The sequence below is a fragment of the Somniosus microcephalus genome, chromosome 2, assembly GCF_052327205.1.
Source record: "Somniosus microcephalus isolate GS21.2 chromosome 2, FLI_Smic_1.0, whole genome shotgun sequence".
Lineage (NCBI taxonomy): Eukaryota > Metazoa > Chordata > Chondrichthyes > Squaliformes > Somniosidae > Somniosus > Somniosus microcephalus.
Genome location: NC_140988.1, coordinates 355443358 through 355465254, shown reverse-complemented (window position 1 = coordinate 355465254; position 21897 = coordinate 355443358). Strand labels below are relative to the sequence as shown.

Below are 21897 nucleotides of genomic sequence, written 5' to 3'. Positions count from 1 at the left end.
TAGCCTATCCAAACCCGTCATAATCTTGTACACCTCTATCAAATCAACTCAACCTCCTTTGCTCTAATGAAAACAAATCCAGCTTCTCCAACCTGTCCCTGTAGCTAAGATCCCCCATCCCCGGAACCATTCTGGTAAATCTCCTCTGCACCCTCTCAAATGCCTTCACGTCCTTCCTAAAATGTGGTGACCAGAACTGGACGCAATACTCCAGTTGTGGCCTAACCAGCGCTTTATAAAGGTTCAACATAACTTCCCTACTTTTGTACTCAATGGGCTGGATTTTGCCAATGGGGAGCTTTTGGAGGCGGGACTCCCACTTGTCGGGTTTCAGTCCCGCCTCCATCAACTTCTGGCCAACCCACGCTATTTTCCCTTGATTGACCTTGTTAAGCCCACCCAGCGGGCTTAGCAGGCCAATTAAGGGAAAGCCCGTTGTAGTGGCGCTTCTTAGTTTCCAAACAGGCAGCCACTGAGCTGTGGGGTTTTTAACAACGAGTAGACGCGTGTCGAAATAAAACGTTCCCAAACGTAGCTTTGTCTTTTAAACTGTTTACTATAACACTTAACAAACAGAATTACAAAGCAAACATGTATAAACGAACACGGTCAAAAACTGTACTGCTCCAAACCTCACAACTTCTGCCTCCTTCAACCACGTGCAGTTTAAACTGTAAAATGGCTGCACCCATGTGTGGCTTAGGGACTGTTCCATTGTGGCAAGAATGAAGGGGGTGTCTCGGACTATACTACTGGAGCAAGAAAATAGGGGGTTTCTTAATACAATAAGTCGGTCAGGTAAATTAACTGTATTATGCCATTTAACCACTATTTTAAAGTATTTTCTTAAGCTTTTATGGCTCTTACATTCCGGCCCCTAATTGACTAGGCACATGAAGCATATCAATTACTCAAACATTAAGAGTCATAAACTAATGAGTTCAACATATTTACAATATAAGTGTCCACTTTTTTCGTTCGGGAACCTTTCACGCTGCTTCTTGTAGCAGGCAGAGCTTTGTGATCGGTCTTTCCAGGGTACTGGTCTTGGTTTGCAAACAAACGCGACGAACGACGCCTCTGGAGTCTGGCATGGTCTTAATTATTTTTCCCATCAACCAAGAATTTCTAGGGGCTGAATCATCCACAATTAAGACAATGTCTCCGACAATGAAGTTCCTCTTTATTTTGGACCATTTTTGACGCTCCTGTAGCAGAGGTAAGTATTCTCTTGTCCATCTGGTCCAGAAAAGGTCTGACATATACTGAACTTGCCTCCACTTCCGACGGGCATACAGATCTTCCTTTTTGAAGACTCCCGGGGGCATGGCTGGCTGTGTTTTCAACAACAACAGGTGGTTCGGAGTCAGGGCTTCGAGGTCATTGGGATCATCTGATGTCTTAGTTATCGGTCGGTCATTAATGATGGCTTCGACCTCGCACAGAACAGTTTGGAGTCCCTCGTCGTCAAGCGCTTGCTGCTTCAGTACAGAACTGAGTAGTTTTCTTACGGTGCGTATCTGTCTTTCCCAGACACCTCCGTGGTGGGATGCAGCCGGAGGATTGAAGATCCACTTAATTCCTGTTTGCATATACTGCTGTAGAAGCATTCTCTGCTTATCAGGGTTACTTTCAGACTGACTGACAGTGGCTCGGTACTCTTTTCTCTTACCGCTCAGGTGTAGCAGCAACTCTTTCAACCTTAGAAACCATGCAACTGCTTTCCTCAACTGGTGCCATCCTGAGAAATGGTTAACAAGCTTGTTCACTGTGTCAAAGTTCTCTTTCGTAGTTATGAGATTTACTGTGACTGATCTCTTGACTTCGACGTCGTCTTCGGCAATCTGACTTGGCGTATCTGGTCTTTCTGGCCATGATCTCTCTGTTTCCAGCAGATAACTTGGGCCTTGTATCCAAGTTTCACTCCTCATGAAGTTTTCAGCCTTCAATCCTCGTGAGGCTTGATCTGCTGGGTTTAATGAGGTGTTTACGTACCTCCATCGAGATGGTTGTGTAGCTTCTCTAATGGATGAGATTCTGTTTGCTACGAAGGTCTTGAAGCGTATCTTCTCATTCTCTATATACTTCAGCACCGTCGTGCTATCCGTCCAGAAGATAGATTCTTCTAATGGGAGCTGTAACTCTTTCCGCATCACCTGGTCAACTTTAACTGCAACAACCGCTGCCGTCAATTCCAGTCTCGGGATGGTGACCTGCTTCAGCGGAGCCACCCTGGATTTCCCCATGAGGAAGGCACAATGTTTCTGGCCCTGTTGATTTGTCAGCAAGAGGTAAGTAGCCGTGCCATAGCCGTCCTCACTGGCGTCCGAGAAATGATGTAGTTGAGCCATCTTTGTAACTCCAAAACTCGCGGGCTTGATGCATCTACTGACGTTGAAGCTAGAAAGTTGTTGCAAATCTGTCAACCATCTGTGCCATCTCTGAGCTTGACCTTCTGGGATATCTTCATCCCATCCTCTCTTGTCTCTACACAGCTCTCGTAGCATCAGCTTCACCGGCAGAATGAGTGGTGCCAGGAATCCAAGAGGGTCGTAGATGGAACTGACCACGGAGAGAATCCCTCGTCTTGTGGATGGTCTTTCGTTCACCATTATCCTGAAGTTGAACGTGTCTGACTCGATGCACCATTGTACACCAAGAGCTCTCTCGATAGGAAGGACATCGTGGCTCAGGTCCAGATCTTTGACTTCAGTGGCTCTTTCCTTTTCTGGGATAGAAGCTAGAACTGCTCTGCTGTTGCTTATCCACTTAGTCAGATGGAATCCTCCATTCGAACACAGGTCTCTTGACAGTGCGATGGCATCGTCTTCTGTTGACACGGACTTCAGACAGTCGTCGACATAAAAGTTTCTGAAGATTGTCTCCACAGCCTCTGATGGTGCTTTGCCATCTTCTGCAGTTTTTCTGAGAGCGTAGCTTGCACAGTTGGGAGATGATGTGGCTCCGAACAAGTGTACGGCCATTCTACATTCCACCATCGCTTGACTAACGTCGCCATCTGGCCACAAAGGAAGCGCAGAAGATCAGCATCTTCATCAGGGATTCTAACTTGGTAGAACATTGATTCTATGTCTGCCATCATGGCAACGAGCTCTTGTCTAAACCTAGTCAAGACGCCAATGAGGGTATTAGTAAGATCAGGACCTTGAAGCAGCTGGTCATTCAGTGAAGTTCCTCTAAATGAGGCGGCGCAGTCAAACACTACACGGATCTTTTTCTTCTTTGGGTGATACACCCCGTGATGAGGAATGTACCAGACCCTTCCATCGTCTATGTTCAACTGTTCCTCGGGCACCTTTACAGCATAGCCTTTCTCATGAAGTCTTTGTAGTCTTCGTGAAAGTCGGGGTTCTTGTTCAGCTTTCTCTTTAGACTGATGGCGCGTTGCTCTGCTATGCAGCGATTGTTCGGCATCTTCGCGGTCTGTCTTCTCAGTGGCAAACCAATGTGATAGTGGCCATCAATGAACTGTGTAGACCTTGTCATCAAACCCATGAACTGATGGTCTTCTTGTGACATCTCTGTCTTTTTCTCACAGCTGCGTTCTGAGAAGTCTGCGTTGAACTGCTGTATCAACAGCTCTTCAATGCTTGCGATAGAGATGCGATTAACTGTGACGTTTTGTCGTTCCTCCTTGTTCGACTTGTGGCCATCATCTCTCCTTACCGGTCCATTGACTACCCATCCAAGGGCTGTCCTGACGGCGTAGGGTCCGTCATCCTTGCTGTTTATCACCTGCCATGGCTCCATAGTTTTGTAGGCATTGGTTCCAATTAATAGGCCAATTTCTGCTTCAATGTATGGGAGACGCACCTTTTCTAGGTAAGGCCATCTATCCACATCCTTCTGCAGGGCTAGGTTCCCTATTCTAACAGGAATCTCCCTCTGTGTGAAAACATTAGGCAGGTCTATGAAGTCCTTCTCTTCAAGTCCACACACTTCTAGGTCTGACAGGATATAACTTTGCATTGACTTCTCATGACCCATGGTGCGTAATAGGATTTCTGTTCTTCTGCCTCTAACGTTCAGCTGTCGCATGAGTGATTCTGTGCAGAACGTTGCTGAGCTACCTGGATCCATGAAGGCGTAAGTCTCCACAAGCTTCTCGCTCCTCTTAGACTTGATCTTTACTGGTACGATGGCAAGAATACAGTCACTGTCACCGGCCCCAGTGAGTCCACAAGTCTCTGGTTCTAGCGACACCAGAGCACTTGAAACAACCTTCTCGTCGGTATTGTTTTCTTCACTCTTCTTAGAGACTTGTTCTTCTTTATGGATATGCAGCAGGCTGGGATGTTTCCAAGTGCACTCTCTGCATGTTGTTCTTTGCTTACAGTTTCTACTCAGGTGCCCCTGAGAGAGACATCCAAAGCATAGGCCGTTGCACTTCAGGAATTCGATTCTGTCCTTATGTGGCTGTGCTTTGATGTCGCTGCAGAAATCCAATGTATGATTCTTCTGGCAGAATAAGCATGGCTTCTGAAAGGCATTAGCAGACGTCACTGTGCTGCTCTTTTTGGGAGATGAGTTCTGGGGCCTTTCTTCCTCGGCCTGGGTGACGATAGTTGCAAAGCTGCTTCCCCTGGAACCACCTTTCCTGAGAGTCTTTGATTCAACAGGCTTGGCTTTCACTCTTCCATCGGTGGTCGGGCTGACATCTTGGATGTTTCCAAACAATGGGTCCCTAGCAATTTTAGCCTGTTTGTCTATGAAGTTCACTAAGTCTGCAAACCTGGCTCTACTTTTCCGTCTCTCCATTATCTCAAAGGCTGTTCTTCTCCATTGTTCTCTCATCCTGTAAGGAAGCTTAGAGATGATGATTCTCATAGTCGTAGGATTGTCCATCTCTTCCATGAATTCAACATCCTCCATGGTGTTGCGACATCCTATGAGGAAAAGAACATATGCGTTCAATGCCTCTCCGTCCTCCGATCTGATCTGTGGCCACTTGGTAGCCTTTTCGATATATGCAGTGGCTATCTTCAGCTCGTTACCATAGTGCTCCTGCAGCAACTTCCTGGCTTCTATGTATCCCCGGTCCGGTCTCATGTGTTCACAGCTTCTGACCAGGTCTTGTGGTTTACCACTGGTGTACTGTCCCAGGTAGTACAACTTATCACTGCTGCTCTCTGTTTTGGAGTCAATGGCTTGTTCAAAGGATCTGATGAAGGGCTTATACTTGAGTGGGTCGCCTTGGAACACTGGTATGTCTCTTTGAGGGAGTCGAAACAGATTCTGTTGTTTTACAAGCATCTCTGTAATTTCGTTCTGACGTTGCATCACTCGGTATAGGCTTCTCCCTGTGTCTTCAGGCCTCTGGTGGTCATCAGCAGGGTCTAGTCTAGACCGTCTGACGTCTGGGGTAGCATCACGTGCTCCTGTTAGTGGAGAGGCCACTCTTCCACGCTGTAATGCCAGGGGATTGCCTTCGGGCTCTGTTGTAACTCTTGAAGGTGCCCTGGATCCAACTCTATGTGACGACGTTGACTGGCAGTGGCTCCCGCCGTCCCGTGAGCCTTCATAATCTTCGTACGCACTCAACCTGGCGTCTGAGACCTCGATAGCTGTTTTTATCTCCAGCTGTTCTTTCTTTGCCTGCACCTGGGCCCGTTGGGCCTGCAGTTGGGCCTCTTGGACCTGCAGTTGGGCCTCTTCCCATTCAAGAGCTTGCTTCTCCGCTAAAGATGCTGCGCGCGCCATCAACGCCGCCCGTTCGGCCTCCGCTCTCATGCGTCGCGATGAGCTTGTGGTAGAAGCGACTGACCTGCGTCCAGAAACAGAGCTACCTTCTTTTCGATTTTTACTCGGTCTGGCGGAAGTCTCTGAAATGCTATCGTCTGGTCCGACTTCATCGTCAACTTTATCTTTCTCTGCTGTATCAGCATCTTGACGAATCTTTAACATCCACTGTTCCGTGGCCTTGATATAGTCCTTAATGCTGGTTGATTTAAGATCAAACCAGTTGTGCTGATCAGCGTTTCCCTCTTCTTCAGGCAGAAGTGCTAATACATCTTCATTGAGTACATTAAATTCTTCATGCAGCTTGGAGAAATCGTAATACATCATGTCTTCAGCTTTCTTAATATTAGCATTATCTTCCATGAGACGATCGATTATCTTCATTTTTCCAGTTATCTGAGCTAATTTAGCCTTCCTTGCACCTATGCTTCTATGTAACTTCTCTTCCATTGCCTTTGGGGTGAGCTTTATTTCCCTCTTTTGGCCAGCAATCTTTCTGGCTGATGGAAGCTCCTGGCTCCGTAAGGCCTCGGCCATTTTACCCGCAGCTCTTATTTAGCTTCTCAATAGAATGAACAAAGCAAGTAGCAGTCACTGTACCTTCGCTTTCTTATATTGTCGTCTGGCTCCGTGACCATTCGGGTATACGTTCGCCGACGATTCCGTCCCTTCCTTCTTAGGGAGCAAGTTTTTGACTAATGTAGTGGCGCTTCTTAGTTTCCAAACAGGCAGCCACTGAGCTGTGGGGTTTTTAACAACGAGTAGACGCGTGTCGAAATAAAACGTTCCCAAACGTAGCTTTGTCTTTTAAACTGTTTACTATAACACTTAACAAACAGAATTACAAAGCAAACACGTATAAACGAACACGGTCAAAAACTGTACTGCTCCAAACCTCACAACTTCTGCCTCCTTCAACCACGTGCAGTTTAAACTGTAAAATGGCTGCACCCATGTGTGGCTTAGGGACTGTTCCATTGTGGCAAGAATGAAGGGGGTGTCTCGGACTATACTACTGGAGCAAGAAAATAGGGGGTTTCTTAATACAATAAGTCGGTCAGGTAAATTAACTATTATGCCATTTAACCACTATTTTAAAGTATTTTCTTAAGCTTTTATGGCTCTTACACCCATTACAGAGACCGTCAATTTATGACGTTTCATCTTTTTGACAGATGAATTGTCATTGTTTGACAGCTCTGTGAAGCTGTCAAACACTGACATTCTCTGTAGTTTGATGAGTTCTTGAATTCAAGACTCATCAAACCTCATTATTTAGCAGAAATTAGATGGTTGCTGCATTGGAGAATGCAGTGGCCATCTGTCATCTCTGCCGCGGAGGTGCGAGACTCTCCGCATCCCCAACTCTTGAAGCCTGCAGGAAGAAACAAAGGTAAGTAAACTTTTACTAACACTTTCCACTCACCTCACATACTCACCTCTCCACACTTGCACCCATCACTTATCTTCACAGCGCACTTTTGCACCCCGCAGACCCACTGCTCACCTCGGTGACCCTGGCAGGGTTCGGAGCCTTCAGGAAGCCCACACTTGTGTGGGTAAAATGGGGATTATCCTCTTTTCTGCCTGTTAACTACCTGTTAACAGGCAGATAAGTAGCACTAATTATCTTCCCGCCTCCAAGGAGATGGGATCCTGCGCGGATCGGCTACCCGCCTCCTGGCAAGATGGCACGGAGGCGGTTTGGGGGCAGGTTGGGCACCTGACCCCAGATTCTGCCATTTTCCCAGCAGTCCCATCTCCATACCCGCCTCTCCAGGGCTGGCAAGATCACGCCCAATACCTCTATTTATGAAGCCCAAGATCCCATATGCTTTGCTAACCACTCTCTCAATATGTCCTGCCACCTTCAGGGACCTATGCACATCATTTCCCAGGTCCCTCTGTCCCTGCACACTATTTAAAACTGTACCATTAAGTGTATATTGCCTCTCCCTGTTCCTTCTGCCAAAATGCATCACCTCACACTTCTCTGTATTAAATTCCATCTGCCACTTGTCTGCCCATTCTGCTAGCCTTTCTATGTCCTGCTGCAGTCGATTGGTATCATCCTCACTGTTTGCCAAGTTTGGTGTCATCGGAAAGAGGTGATAGCCTCTTCCCCGGTACGCTAACAATGGCATCGCTCTATTTTCTAATTTGTACCAGCAGCAGTTCCACATCAGCCTCTGAAAAATTAGATACATTGTAGGATTCTGAGGGAGGCGAGGGAGGGAATTGCTGAAGCTCAACAAGTGATAGCCCTGATTTTAATCTAACCCAATGGCAGGAATGGGGTGGGTTTGGGTCGGACAACCGTTTTACACCCCCACCCAATATTACGCCCCACTCACTCCCATGCAGAGTAAAACCTGTATGAACAGGCTGGGGCTCTTTTCTCTTGAAAACAGAAGGCTGAGGGGTGACCTAATAGGGGTCTTTAAAATTGTGAAAGGTTTTGATAGGATAGATACAGAGTGTTTCCACTTGTGGGGAAGAGCAAAACTAGAGGCCATCAATATAAGATAGTCAAAAATAAATCAAATAGGGAATTCAGAAGAAACTTCTTTACCCAGAGAATGGTGAGAATGTGGAACCCGCTACCACAGGGAGTGGTTGAAGCGAATAGTATAGATGCATTTAAGGGGAAGCTAGATAAGCATATGAGGGAGAAGGGAATAGAGGGTTATACTGATAGAGTTAGATGAGGAAAGATGGGAGGAGGCTCGAGTGGAGCATAAACACCAGCATGGACTGGTTGGGCCAAATGGCCTGTTTCTGTGCTGTACATCCTATGTAAAATGGGACGGGGTGTGAAACGAGCGTCTGACCTGAAACCGAATCCCATCGAGTAGGTTAGGTTAAAATTGGAGCTTATATTTCAGAATTTTATTGAGTATGGATGTGTGCTGGAGGATTGGAGACTAGCCAGTTTAGTGCCAATTTTGAAAAAGGGAGACAGAGCTAATCTGGGTAATTGCATGCCAGTTAGTTTAACATCTGTGGTGGAGAAAATGTTAAGAGTCTCTAATCAAGGAGGAAATTACCATATATCTAGATAAAAACAAAGTAGCCAGCAAAGATTTTAAAAGGGATGAAAGCCTTTGAAAAGGTACAAAGTAAGTGATTACTAGAGAATTTAAGGTATATAGAATTAGGGGGGTGGACAGCAAATTGGATTAAAAATTGGTTGGTTCGGTGGGGAGGGAAGAGAGTAGGAGATAAGAGCAGTTTTTCAGTGTGGTTGGAAGTGGATAGTGGTGTCTGACAGTGTTCAGTTCTGGGGCCACTTCTGTCTATTGTGTATATCAATGATTTGGAAATAGGCTTTGAGGGAGTGGTGTCAAAATCTGCAGATGATATCAATCTAGGAGGAATACATAATTCTTCAGAATATAAAAGCCAAGAGGTAATGATAAGCCTATATAAAACCTTAATAAGACCTCAGTAATAGTACTCTGTGCAGTATTGGGCTCCACACTATAGGCGGGATATTGAGGCTAAGATAGGTTCAACGTGGATTCACGAGGATACGCCTGGTATAAGGAATTTTTTGCTGAATTTTGTGTTGGAGAATGGAACACTTTCAGTAGAGTTCTCTCTATGTGTCAGACTGACAATTTAGTGCCAATTTGGGGCAGTCTTGTCCTCTGGGTATCCTGTTAAGAAATGGATTGCGACTGTTCAATCTCATTTCACATAGACTCTGACACCAGAGGAGACTTTCATCCCATTAGTCTAGGTCTCAGAGCTAAAAGGCCACTATCTGACCCACAGAATTGTAGATATTTCTTTAATTTTCTATAAATGAATGTTACTATATGAAGTCTTTCAGGCAAACAGGAACTATAAAGAGATCTGCTGCTGGCTCCTGGGATCAGGAATGATTCATTGCTTGGTGAGCATCCCGATACACGTTCTTGTCTTGATAAATTCACTTTGTATACAAAATTGATGTGTCAATTGGTGGCACAACTGATGAATTAATCTTAAAATGCAAATAGAAAATGTGGTAAATGGTACAAATATGTTCCCTGAATTTGCGGTCGGAAGCTCCAATGCCTCCGATCCGCAAATAAAATACCCGAGTACCTGGGGGTCCGGGAGGTACGGAGATTTGCGGTCTTGGGCCTCTCCGGGTACCCGTGCGTAGAGGTCCACGTATCCCAAGCGCCCCTGGGATCACGTGGGCCGGCCCAACGAATGAAAGAAGGGAATCCCCATTCAGGCTTATGGGGATTCTGTATGTATGGAAACCCCATAAGCATGAATGGGAATAACCCCAAAAATACATGTACACATCAAGTAAGTGAAAACAAATACATATTTAAAATGCCATTTAATTAAATTTTTAAAACAAAAATTTAAATTTTTGAAAAATAAATGTAAATGTTTTAAAGAGGCTAAAAATAACCGTACCTTATTGTAAAGGTGTTTTAATGTTTAAATGATTGAAAAAAGTTATTTTTATGTTCATTTAAACTCTTACTGGGCATAAGGATTTCACGGGCATTCGCTCGGCAGAAGTTAGGCAAATAGCCCAACTCTCTGCCCGCGGGTGCCCTTTTCCCGGGGATGCGTTGGATCAAGATTGACAGATCGCAAGTTCCGGGTTTTTACGCATTTGCTTCACATGCGAAAATCCGGAACTTGCGTGGCCGTTACGGGTGTGTGTGCACCTCGTACGCGCCTGTAGGAGCTGCAAATTACGGGACATTCTTTCTTAACCTCAAGCCAATAGATCAGCTTCAATCAAGTGGCTTCAGGAATCATTTCACCGACACTTTGTGCTGCTATTTCCCCTTGTACAGTCAAGCATGTTGTACTGTTATAGGATTGAAGTAAACATGCAAATACAGTATGCAACAAAAAAAAGGAAGCTTTCATAAGACGCCAGCTAGAATATGACTAATGGAATATAACTTGGAGTGATTCCTTGAAGATGCAATGGGTAAAGGCACCATCAAGCATAGCACTATAGACCCAATTGTAACTCAGGGCGAGCGTGGTGTCAATGACACTATGCCCGACTCCCACTCGAAGCCGCCGTCAATTATCTGGGGGTAGTGGACAGCCAGGTACCCGCGCGAATGGTCTCCGGTGGTCAGGTAAATGGATCATGAGGGGGCAAGAGGGGGTGGTGTCAGTAACAAGGAAACAAGGATCACAGTTGTCGGCGGGATGGGGAGCCTGGGGCAGGGGACGGGTACTCAGGTAATTAACTGACCTCTTGTCCCGCTTCTGGGGCTATTTCCCCGTGGCACCGGGTTTCCTTGGTGACACCGGCCCCAGGCACTGACCTGGCGACATGAAATTAAGTTATTGTTCTGGTCTGATTGAGATTCAAAAGTCGGGGTCTGATGATGATGTCAATGAGGACCACACCAGCCTGACACTGCTCCAAATACGCCTGTTAGTATGGCGCCATGTGCGTGTGCAGCGTGAATCCAGTAAGTGCCACGCTGCCGATATTCTAAATGCCCAACGCTTTGTACTCATTCGGGGTCGGGGAATTAAAATCGGGGCTTAACAACAAGAACTTATATTTATATAGAGCCTTTAACATAATAAAACGTCCCAAGGCGCTTCACAAGAGCGTTATCAAAATAAAAACGGACACGAGCCACATAAGGAGATGTTAGGGCAGATGACCAAAAGTTTGATCGAAGAGGTAGGTTAATCCTGTTCCGTGGGTGTACATGGTTACAGTGTACATGGGTAGAGATGGAGAAAGGGGTACAGCACAGATTCACCAGAATGATACCAGGGCTTAAAGAGTTAAATTATGAGGATAAGTTGCATAAACTTGTCTTGTATTCCATTTCTGGTCATTATCACATTGCTGTTTGTGGGAGCTTGCTGTACACAAATTGGCTGCCGTTTCCTACATTGCAAATGTGACTACACTTGAAAAGCACTTCATCGGCGGTAAAGCGCTTTGGGACATCCGGTGGTTGTGAAAGGTGCTATAAAAATACAAGTCTTTCTTTCTTTCCTGTTTAGAAGGTTGAGGGGTGATCAAAATGAGGTAATTAAAATGATTATGGTATTCAATAGGGTAGACACAGAGAAACTATTTCCACTTGTGGGGGAATGCAGAACAAAAGGGCATAATCTTAAAATTAGAGTTAGACCATTCAGGAGTGAAATCAGAAAGCATTTTGCACACAAGGGGTAGTGGAAATCACTCCCACAAAAAGCTGAGGATGCTGTGACAATTGAAAATGTCAAGACTGAGATCAATAGATTTTTGTTAGGTAAGGTTATCAAGGGATATGGAACAAAGGCAGGGTATGTAGTTGAGTTACAATCAGCCATGATCTGAATGAATGGTGGGACAGGCTTGAAGTAGTGGACAGGGGGATGTCTATGGATGTTATTTATATGGACTTCCAGAAGGCATTTGATAAAGGTTTTTTTTCGTTTATGGGATGTGGACATCGTTGGCAAGGCCAGTATTTATTGCCCATCCCTAGTTGCCTTTGAAAAGGTGGTAGTGAGCCTCCTTCCTGAACCACTGCAGTCCGTGTGGTGAAGGTACTCCCTCAGTGCTGTTAGGTAGGGAGTTCCAGGATTTTGACCCAGCGATGATGAAGGATCGGTGATATACTTCTAAGTCAGGATGGTGTGTGACTTGGAGGGGAACTTGGAGGTGGTGGTGTTCCCATGCACCTGCTGCCCTTGTATTTCTAGGTGGAAGAGGTCACGGGTTTGGGAGGTGCTGCGGAAGAAGCCTTGGCGAGTTGCTGCAGTGCATCTTGTAGATGGTACACACTACAGCCACGGTACGCCAGTGGTGGAGGGAGTGAATGTTTAAGGTGGTAGATGGGGTGCCAATCAAGCGGGCTGCTTTGTCCTGGATGGCGTTGAGCTTCTTGAGTGTTGTTGGAGCTGCACTCATCCAGGCAAGTGGAGGGTATTCCATCACACTCCTTACTTGTGCCTTGAAGATGGTAGAAAGGCTTTGGGGAGTCAGGAGGTGAGACACTCGCCACAGAATACCTAGCCTCTGACCTGCTCTTGTTGCCACAGTATTTATGAGGCTGGTCAAGTTAAGTTTCTGTTCAATGGTGACCCCCAGGGTGTTGATGGTGGGGGATTCGGCGATGGTAATGCCATTGAATGTCAAGGGGCGGTGGTTAGACTCTCGCTTGTTGGAGATAGTCATTGCCTGGCACTTCTGTGGCACATAAGTCCCACATAAGAGACTGTTATCTAAGGTAGAAGCCTATGGAATTGAGGGTAAATTATTGACCTGGTTAGGAAATTGGCTGAGCGGCAGGAGACAGAGAGTACGGATAATGGGTAGGTACTCAAATTGGCAGGATGTGACTAGTGGTGTCCCGCAGGGATCTGTGTTGGGGCCTCAACTATTCACAATATTTATTAACAACTTAGATGCTGGCATAGAAAGTCATATATCCAAATTTTCTGATGACACAAAGATAGATGGCATTGTAGGCAGTGTAGATGAAAGCATAAAATTACAAAGGGATATCGACAGAATAAGTGAATGGGCAAAACAGTGGTTAATGGATTTCAATGTAAGCAAATGTGAGGTCATCCACTTTGGACCTAAAAGGATAGAACAAGGTACTTTCTAAATGGTGAAAAGCTAAAAACAGTGGCTGCCCAAAGAGACTTGGGGGTCCAGGTACATAGATCATTAAAATGTCATGAACAGGTACAAAATATAAGCAAAAAGGCTAATGGAATTCAGGCCCTTATATCTAGAGAACTAGAATACAAGGGGTTAGAAGTTATGCCGCAGCTATACAAAGCCCTGGTTAGACCACACCTGGAGTACTGTGAGCAGTTCTGGGCACCACACTTTAGGAAGGATATATTGGCCTTGGAGGGAGTGCAGAGTAGGTTTACCAGAATGATACCCAGACTCCAATGGTTAAGTTATGAGGAGAGATTACACAAATTAGGGTTGTATTCCCTAGAATTTAGAAGGTTAAGGGGTGATCTGATCGAAGTTTTCAAGATATTAAGGGGAACAGATAGGGTAGATAGAGAGAAACTATTTCCACTGGTTGGGGATTCTAGGACTAGGGGGCATAGTCTAAAAATTAGAGCCAGAACTTTCAGGAGTGAAATTAGGAAACACTTCTACACACAAAGGATGGCAGAAGTTTGGAACTCGCTTCCGCAAACAGCAATTGATGATAGATCAATTGTTAATTTTAAATATGTAACTGATAACATTTTTTATCCAAAGGTATTAAGGGATATGGAAATAAGGTGTGTATATGGAGTCAGGTCGTAGATCAGCCATGGTCTCATTGAATGGCGGAACAGGCTCAAGGGGCTGAATGGCCTACTCCTGTTCCTATGTTCCTAAAAAAAGTTCTTGCTCCTGATCACTATCCAGTGACTCCTTATGAATTGTAGATGTGGAGTGAATACATGACTGGTCTATGATACCTTCCCCAGTGGAGTATCAAGATGATGTTGTCTAGACTCGCAGAATGGTCACTGCCTCTAACTCAGTACTGTCAGTGGTGGGGAAAAGGAGAAAGAAATTGGTAATAAAGGATGCAACTCATATTAATCTATTGCAGCAGTGCAGGGAAGCTAACGCTTGATTTGTGGTCAAATATATCCCATCAGTAAACAAAACTTCACTTGCAACCTTCTTAATTTCTGTTTTTCAATTCCTATGTTGGGTTCTAAAATTTTTATACCGTCACGGATTAGAAAACCAAGTGAGCCTATTAGTGGAAAATGTTGTAGCATTATCAAGATATGAACAGAAGCAAAAGTTAATTTTAAAAAATCTCAGACAAAATAAATCAGTGAAGATAATCTCAATTTAAATTGCCTAGAGATTATTGCAAGACTGTTATATTAAAGTGTTAATGTTTCAATTTGTTATCGGGGATCACAATGTGACACCATTGAGTAGTAGCATGTAGGAATCAACTTCACATTGCTGGCCTCCTGCTCTCAAGCTGCCTTGCTGCGGAAAGTCATGGAGCTGAGTTCAGGTATTGTACTTTCATGCTGGGAGAGGTCATCCCTTGAGTCCCCTAGTGACTGGTTCATAGCAACATTGTTATCCTAATAGGTTTCCTCCTTGGCCATAGTTGGTGCGTGAACTGGGGAGAACATGGGTGCCAATTTTCTTACCCGTTTTCAGATATAACTGGGGCAGTAGTGGACCAAAAATCACAGCGCTGCACTTAGCGGCCTGTGCTCGCCAATGCCCAGGCTGCTGTCATTTTGGAGCGGATGACAAAACAGGCGAGAAATGCTCGCTGACGTAAGAAAACTACTAAGCACTTGGTTTGAATATTAAACAAGGCTTTAATCAGCTGTTTCACAACCATGAGTTCTAGTTACACCACTAGTTCCTGGTTACAAAAATGTCCTGAGCAAGCTGGGCCCACGCCCGAGTATTTATACTTTCCTTGGATGGCGCCACCAGCTGGCTGCCCAGTGTTATCTCATGAGTCATTTCTACATGAATGGTAAGATTCATGACACTCGCACTCAAAACAGGCAGGAGCCTACTTAAGTAGGAAATTCGGGGTCCTCCTATGCCATCTGTAGGATGTTTGTGAGGGCAGGAAAAAAAAATTCTACCCACTGCCAGTCCCTCTATTCCTTACTTCCACCCACCCACCTTAAATTCTGTTTCTGGCTCAGCTACACAGAGGAGCCACAGATTACTGCCAATCCCCCCATCGACGAGCTGCCCATCAGTGCTCATACAGCACTAGCACAGATAAGGCCCGATCATGAAAATTGCTCGGGCCTCACATGGATTTCATTGGATGGGCAGAATGTTCAGAATTCCCAACTCCCACCTGATCGAATCAGACAGACAAAAATGTAACCCCAGGTTTCAGCTGAAATTAAAAAAGGAAAGTTTGAGCTTGAGCTATCAGAAGAAAAAAAACTCGACAGCTATCACCTGGAAAAATGACAAAAATATTTCTCAAGCGCCTAGATTATTGTTTTTAGACAAACTGTTGCTGGGCAAAATAATATTTTGGAGTCAATGTTATCTTGTCTGGGGTTTTGTATTCGATGGTCTTTATTCTGGATGGATAGATGGATGGAAGAAAGGAATTAAGAACTTGCATTTATATAGCGCCTTTCACAACCTCAGGCCGTCTTATAGCACTTTACAGCCAATGAGGTACTTTTGAAGTGTGGTCACTTTTGTAATATAGGGAAGAGACACTGTAGCCAATTTGCACACAGCAAGATCCCACAAACAGCAATGTAATAATGACCAGATAATCTGTTTTAGTGATGTTGGTTGAGGGATAAATAACAGCCAGAACACTAGGCAGAACACCCCTGATCTTGTTTAAATGTTGCCATGAGACCTTTTACATCTACCTGGTGGGCAGACTCAGTTTAACGTCTCATGTGAAATACTGCAACACTCCCTCAGTACTGCACCAACGTGTCAGCCTAGATTTTGTGCTCAATTCTCTGCAGTGTGACTTGAACCCACAATCATCAGACTCAGAGACATGAGTGCCAACAACTGAGCCATGACATCTAAAGATTAGAAGAATGTATCTTGTTTGTGTGCATGTTCCTGCATGAGAGAAGAAACAGACATCATAACATTGCAGCTTGGCATATTTGGAGAGCGAAAACAGCAACGTGAAATCAAACATTTCATAAAACTTAAGATTTGTTTAAAAATGTGGCCAAGGCTCCTGCTCGCCATTGGTAACCTTTAATGTGAAGTGAGTGTATGTGAACCCCACGGTCGAATGGCCTGCCGATACTAGTATCCAGGCTCATGGCCACTTGCCGTGAGGTAGGAGACAGCTGCTGGGCACCCGTGGAAGTGAATAAATTAACCACTTCAGGACAAAGATAAAACTGACAATACAAAGGCCCTGAACAAACATGACCATTTTAATTGTTCTTGTGTATTGAGAGATTTTATTATTTTGAATATTCTGCACTCATCCCACCCCGCCCATTAGAATTTGAATTGTTTATTTTGTGTTGAGGACTTGCATAGCAATAGTTGTCCATAATTGAGGTGACATTATAAACTAAGTGAGTCAAGTCATCTACTGTGTTTATTCATTCCAACCCTATTAGAAAGCCTTCTGACGTACACTGACAGGCTTGGTTTATTGTCCCTTCATTAGCAGAGAATCCGCATTCAGCAGCTTCCCTTTAAAGCACTCATTAGAATAGACTTTTTTTGAATGGCTCCGGAAAATATAATTTTATGGTCAGGGATCGGAATTTATTGGATATTTTCCCACATGGGCTGTTAGTGCCGGCCTATCTACTTCCAGCAAGATTTGACAATTGCCACCGCTGTCGCCACAGTGCTTCTCCTCCTCGGTTCACGTTCAATGCAGAGTGAGCCCGCGTAATGTGCCAGGGAGGGATGGTGAAGCAGAGGGCAGACTATTCGCAGGATATCCACTGCCTTGTGTGAAGGGGTTAATCCCGGCTGAAACTGAGCCTGAACCGGAGAAAAAGTCAACCAGCAACTAGTAAACGGCGTCTATCATTTATAGTGCAAGATACATCTGTACTGCACTTTGCAGAAGCTTCCTTACTTCTGCAGAATGTTACATTCATGAAGTCTGAACCATGAATATCCCACATCAACCGGAGGTTGGGTTTTTTTCTGCAACAGCCACTTCTTGCTACGCCGAATTCTCTCCACCGCTCCAAGTGCTGCTGGCAGTAGATTTAAATTCCTTCATCTATGCGAAAGATACAATGCTTTCTATATGATCTTGGGGGGTAAAAAAAAAACGCTGCTTCATTAAAGCCCGGCTTTATGCCCACCCCTTTCAATCTGCCCATGTTTGACATACCACTGGGAAGTCTGAACGATCATGAGTGGCTTACGACATTCTGTCAACACTCAGCACGTCTGCTTGCTCTCGCAGTGCAGTGCTCTGTTAAAGGGAGGCGAGCCTTGCTCCGCGATCCATCTTGCTCTGAGCATCACCTAAACCAGCAAAGTGTACCGGCGGCGGAGGCGGCTGCTGCTGCTGTTGTTGTCGCTGCTCAGCAGGTCTGTCTCCATTGATTAAAGGTCACACTGGTCATCTCAAATCATGGGACGGTAATTTCGACTGACGGATCTGAACGATTCATTAACAGAGCGAGAGAGAGAGAGAGAGAAAGAGTTTGGGAAGGTTTCTGGGCAACGCGGCACTTGCTGCAAGAAGAGGAGAAGGTAAAAGGCAGCGCTCCTACCACAAAAAAAAAGCCAAGAAACTTAAACAGTCTGCACAAGTCAACTGAGCTGCGACTTGGGGAGCCCTGGTCTGCCCGGATTCTTTCCCTAGGAGGCACAGACCGAGGTATTGTGAGCCAGCTAGTTTGTGGAAAAAGAGAGAAGAAAAAAAAGGACTGGATTCGGCCACACTGGTTTTTTTTTTAAAAACACAGCCTACAACATAACTAGTGTGGACACAAAAACGGGGGGCTGAATGGAGCCTGTCACTGTGCGGAAAAGGATGGGTAAGATTATTTTCGTTTGAATCCTTTCATTAAGCAATCTCGTGTCTCCTTGCAGCCTCTACAATGAAAAAGATCAATTGATACTTAGATTTTCTTTTTTTTCTCCCTTTTTCTTTCGAACTCCCTCGTCCTCCACCCTGGATGTCACTGAGGCAGGAGATCCTCCTGCCCGAGTCAGAAAAAAAAACACCCAGGACATTCAGTTCACAAAAAAACAAATAAAGAATGATGTAAAAAGTTTGGCGATTCGGAAGACTTATCAATAAATTAAAAGAGAAAGAAAACACAAAGCTCGACGAGAGATTCGAGGTCTAACTCTTGCTCATGGATTTCCTTCTTGTGGGTCTCAGTCTGCACTGGCTCCTGAGAAAGCCTTCCGCGTCGGTTGTGTGTGTGCTCGGCGTCTTGTTGGAAATGCTCCCCGCTGCTGACAGCCTCTGCGCCCACCAGTGCCGCTGCGACGGCAAGCTGGTGTACTGCGAGTCCCAGAGCCTGGGCGAGATGCCGCGCAACCTGTCGGGGCTGCTGGGCTTGTCCCTTCGCTACAACAGCCTGGCGGAACTGCACGCCGACCAGTTCGCCGGCTTGCTGCAGCTCACCTGGCTCTACCTCGATCACAACCACATCTACTCGGTGGACGGCTCGGCCTTCCGGGGCCTGCGCCGGCTCAAGGAGCTGGTGCTCAGCTCCAACAAGATCACCCAGTTGCCCAACGCCACTTTCAGGCCCATGCCCAACCTGCGCCACGTGCAGCTGTCCTACAACAACCTGCAGGCGCTGGAGCCCGACCTCTTCCACGGCCTGCGCAAGCTGCAAACGCTGCACTTGAGGTCCAATGCACTCAAGTACGTTCCGGTGAGAATATTCCAGGACTGCCGCAGCCTGGAGTTCCTCGATGTAGGATATAATCAGCTGCAGAGCCTTGCACGGAATGCGTTCGCCGGGTTGTTGAAACTCACTGAACTCCACCTCGAGCACAACGATTTGGTGAAAGTAAACTTCGCTCACTTCCCGCGGCTACTTTCCCTGAGAACCCTCTACATGCAGTGGAATAAAGTCAATATTGTAGTGAATTCTTTGGAGTGGACTTGGAAGCATCTGGAAAAATTAGACCTGTCTGGGAATGAGATTGAATTTATTGAATCTTATGCCTTTGAAGTAGTGCCTAACCTCAAGATACTTCAATTGGATTCAAACCGCCTGACCACCATCGAGCAACCAATTCTGGATTCCTGGAAATCTCTAACTAGCATCAGCCTTTCTGGAAACAGCTGGGAGTGCAGTCGGAATATATGTGCTTTGGCCACCTGGTTAAGCAGTTTTAAGGGTCATCACGAAGGCAGCCTGTTGTGTGCCAGCCCTGTGCATACCCAGGGTGAGGAGGTCCTGGACGCTGTGCATGGCTTTCACATATGTGACGACCTGGTCACAAGCACAGCAACTATTTCAGACATGACCAGTGTGGCAGAAACAGACCAAGATATGACAGCAATCAGAGATGCTTCCAGCATCTATGTCACACAGGATACAACGGGAGTAAGAACCACGGATTTAATCACTGTCACCAGTGTGCTTTCTCACGATCAACAGGAAAATACCATTCAGGTTCACAAAGTAATCACTGGCACCATGGCATTGCTTTTCTCCTTTCTGATCGTGGTGCTGGTGCTGTATGTCTCATGGAAGTGTTTTCCTGCTGGCCTGAGGCACTTAAGGCAGTGCTTTGTGACACAGCGCCGCAAGCAGAAACAGCAACAAACTATGCATCAGATGGCTGCCATGTCCACACAGGAATACTATGTGGACTACAAACCCAATCATATTGAAGGGGCGCTGGTAATCATTAATGATTATGGATCGTGTTCGTGTCATCAACAGCCAGCCAGAGAATGTGAAGTGTAATTTTCTTTCCCCTCCTGGAAATACAACACAGTACTGGTGGACATACTGCAGCCAGAGATGGGCACACATAAAAGGACCACTTTACAATACTGAGTATGAATGAATTACACTGTACTGATTCCAATAAACCCTGCACCGGGGTCTTTCAAAAATCCAAACAATATTTAAGCTTCACTGCGTCTTTAAAAACCTTTCAAACCATCCTCTGTTCGACTGTCATTTGAAATTTGTAAAAGGAAAAAAATGTATATGTAACTCTTCTCACCAGTTTCTTATGCTATTAAATCCACCTGTAAGATCTGGGAATAAGAGGGAGTTCAAGGCTCGTCAATGATGTAAGTTAATCAATTTTGTAAACTACCCTGATTTAAATAAATATTTTAAAAAATGTTATTTACAGCATCAGAGTCGAGAGTAACAGCATACCGACAACGGGTGAGAAAAATGATCTTCAATCTTTCGGTGTGCGATTTATTTTTCCCCTCAGGATTCTCAATTTATTGCAGTGATCAACTCTCCCCAAGTATGTAAAATAAAACCCTGCATTTCCTGCAGGGCGAGCGCAGTACGGCAAAGCCTAGATCACTCTTATTGTCCGTGTCTGCGATGGGGTAATGGTTAAATTCAAACCCAGATGTGCAGCCGTAGGATCAAGCACACGCTCACCATCTTTCTCTAGGTGTGTGCCACCTGAAACACTGCAGCTTACAGCCAAAGCAGAGCAGATAGCAGTGTCTTACTGCAGTGTGTGGGTCATTTCTATTAATGATGCTGTACCACAGAATTCAAACATCCACATCTCTCCAGAAAGACAGAAGGGCAATAATAAATAAGTTGTTTAACAGAAGTATCTGACAGGGTAAAATTTAGATCTTTATTTTGTTGAGAGGGGAGTTATTTTTAATTCATAAATCAGGGGGATTTGTTGATATTAGCTGATAGAAATATATCAATTATGCATAAGATGTATATCAATGCTTTATTTAAAACAGATAAGATGTTGGTATATCATTTTTAGCTATATATTTAAAAACTTTTTATTTTTTCTAATTTTATTTTTACACAATTGAAAAGTAGTCATATTTCAAACTCCACCACCCGAAAAAAGGTCTAGTAACAAAATCCTTACTGATTTTTCCTCTTTAATTTATCCCTTTTTAAGTACAGGAATTTCACATAACTTCATAAACATGAGATTTCAGCCCCTTTGGGATGGAAAGGGTTAAATCTATCTGTGCATGCTGTGTTCATTCTCTGTGTCTTTTTCCCCACTTTGTGTTCTTCCATTTCCTTTCTCCATCTTATAATCCCCTTTTTACTTTCTTGCTTTCTTCTTAATCATTCCGTGCCTTTTCTATTGAAATCCTCTGGTTTCTCATCGGCAAACTGGAGCCTTTTTTGGCTCCTGCTTAAATTTTCACTAGCTTCAAAATGCCAAACAGTTCTAATTCCTGGAGCCAATTTCCTTTTCCATTCGGAGCTGAAGGCACTCAGAAGGCTAGTAGTAATCTCTTCGACACCTCTCTACATTGAGATGTCAATTATATTCTCAGCTCCTGTTGCTGCAGTGCAATCGCAGGCAAGCAGCAGCAACATAACAAGCCAGGGAACCAAACAGCAAAAGGAATTTACTCCAAAATGGCTGCAACTTAATTATGGAGCCAAAGTTGGTGCCTGCTTAGTTCCAGTCTTTATAACATTCTGCACTAGCACATTGGTTTCTCTGTTGTGATCTTTCAGCATGTCATTATTGTTTCATTT

The 21897-nt window shown here is 44.9% G+C and overlaps 2 protein-coding genes across 2 annotated transcripts in view; one reads left to right on the top strand and one right to left on the bottom strand.

Annotated features, from left to right (window-relative positions):
* The window catches only part of ctnna2 (catenin (cadherin-associated protein), alpha 2), a 1873786-nt gene that overhangs the window by 1010694 nt on the left and 841195 nt on the right, over positions 1–21897 (bottom strand). The gene's annotated exons all lie outside the window — the stretch shown is intronic.
* Positions 16978–20529, top strand: lrrtm1 (leucine rich repeat transmembrane neuronal 1). Its single transcript, XM_085975532.1, has 2 exons — positions 16978–18234; positions 18391–20529. The coding sequence occupies exon 2, from the start codon at positions 18559–18561 to the stop codon at positions 20134–20136; it is 1578 nt and encodes a 525-aa protein (XP_085831658.1). The 5' UTR covers positions 16978–18234; positions 18391–18558; the 3' UTR covers positions 20137–20529.

Excerpts from the sequence above, each read along its gene's own strand:
- lrrtm1 (XM_085975532.1), top strand. The coding sequence starts at position 18,559 with ATGGATTTCCTTCTTGTGGGTCTCAGTCTGCACTGGCTCCTGAGAAAG.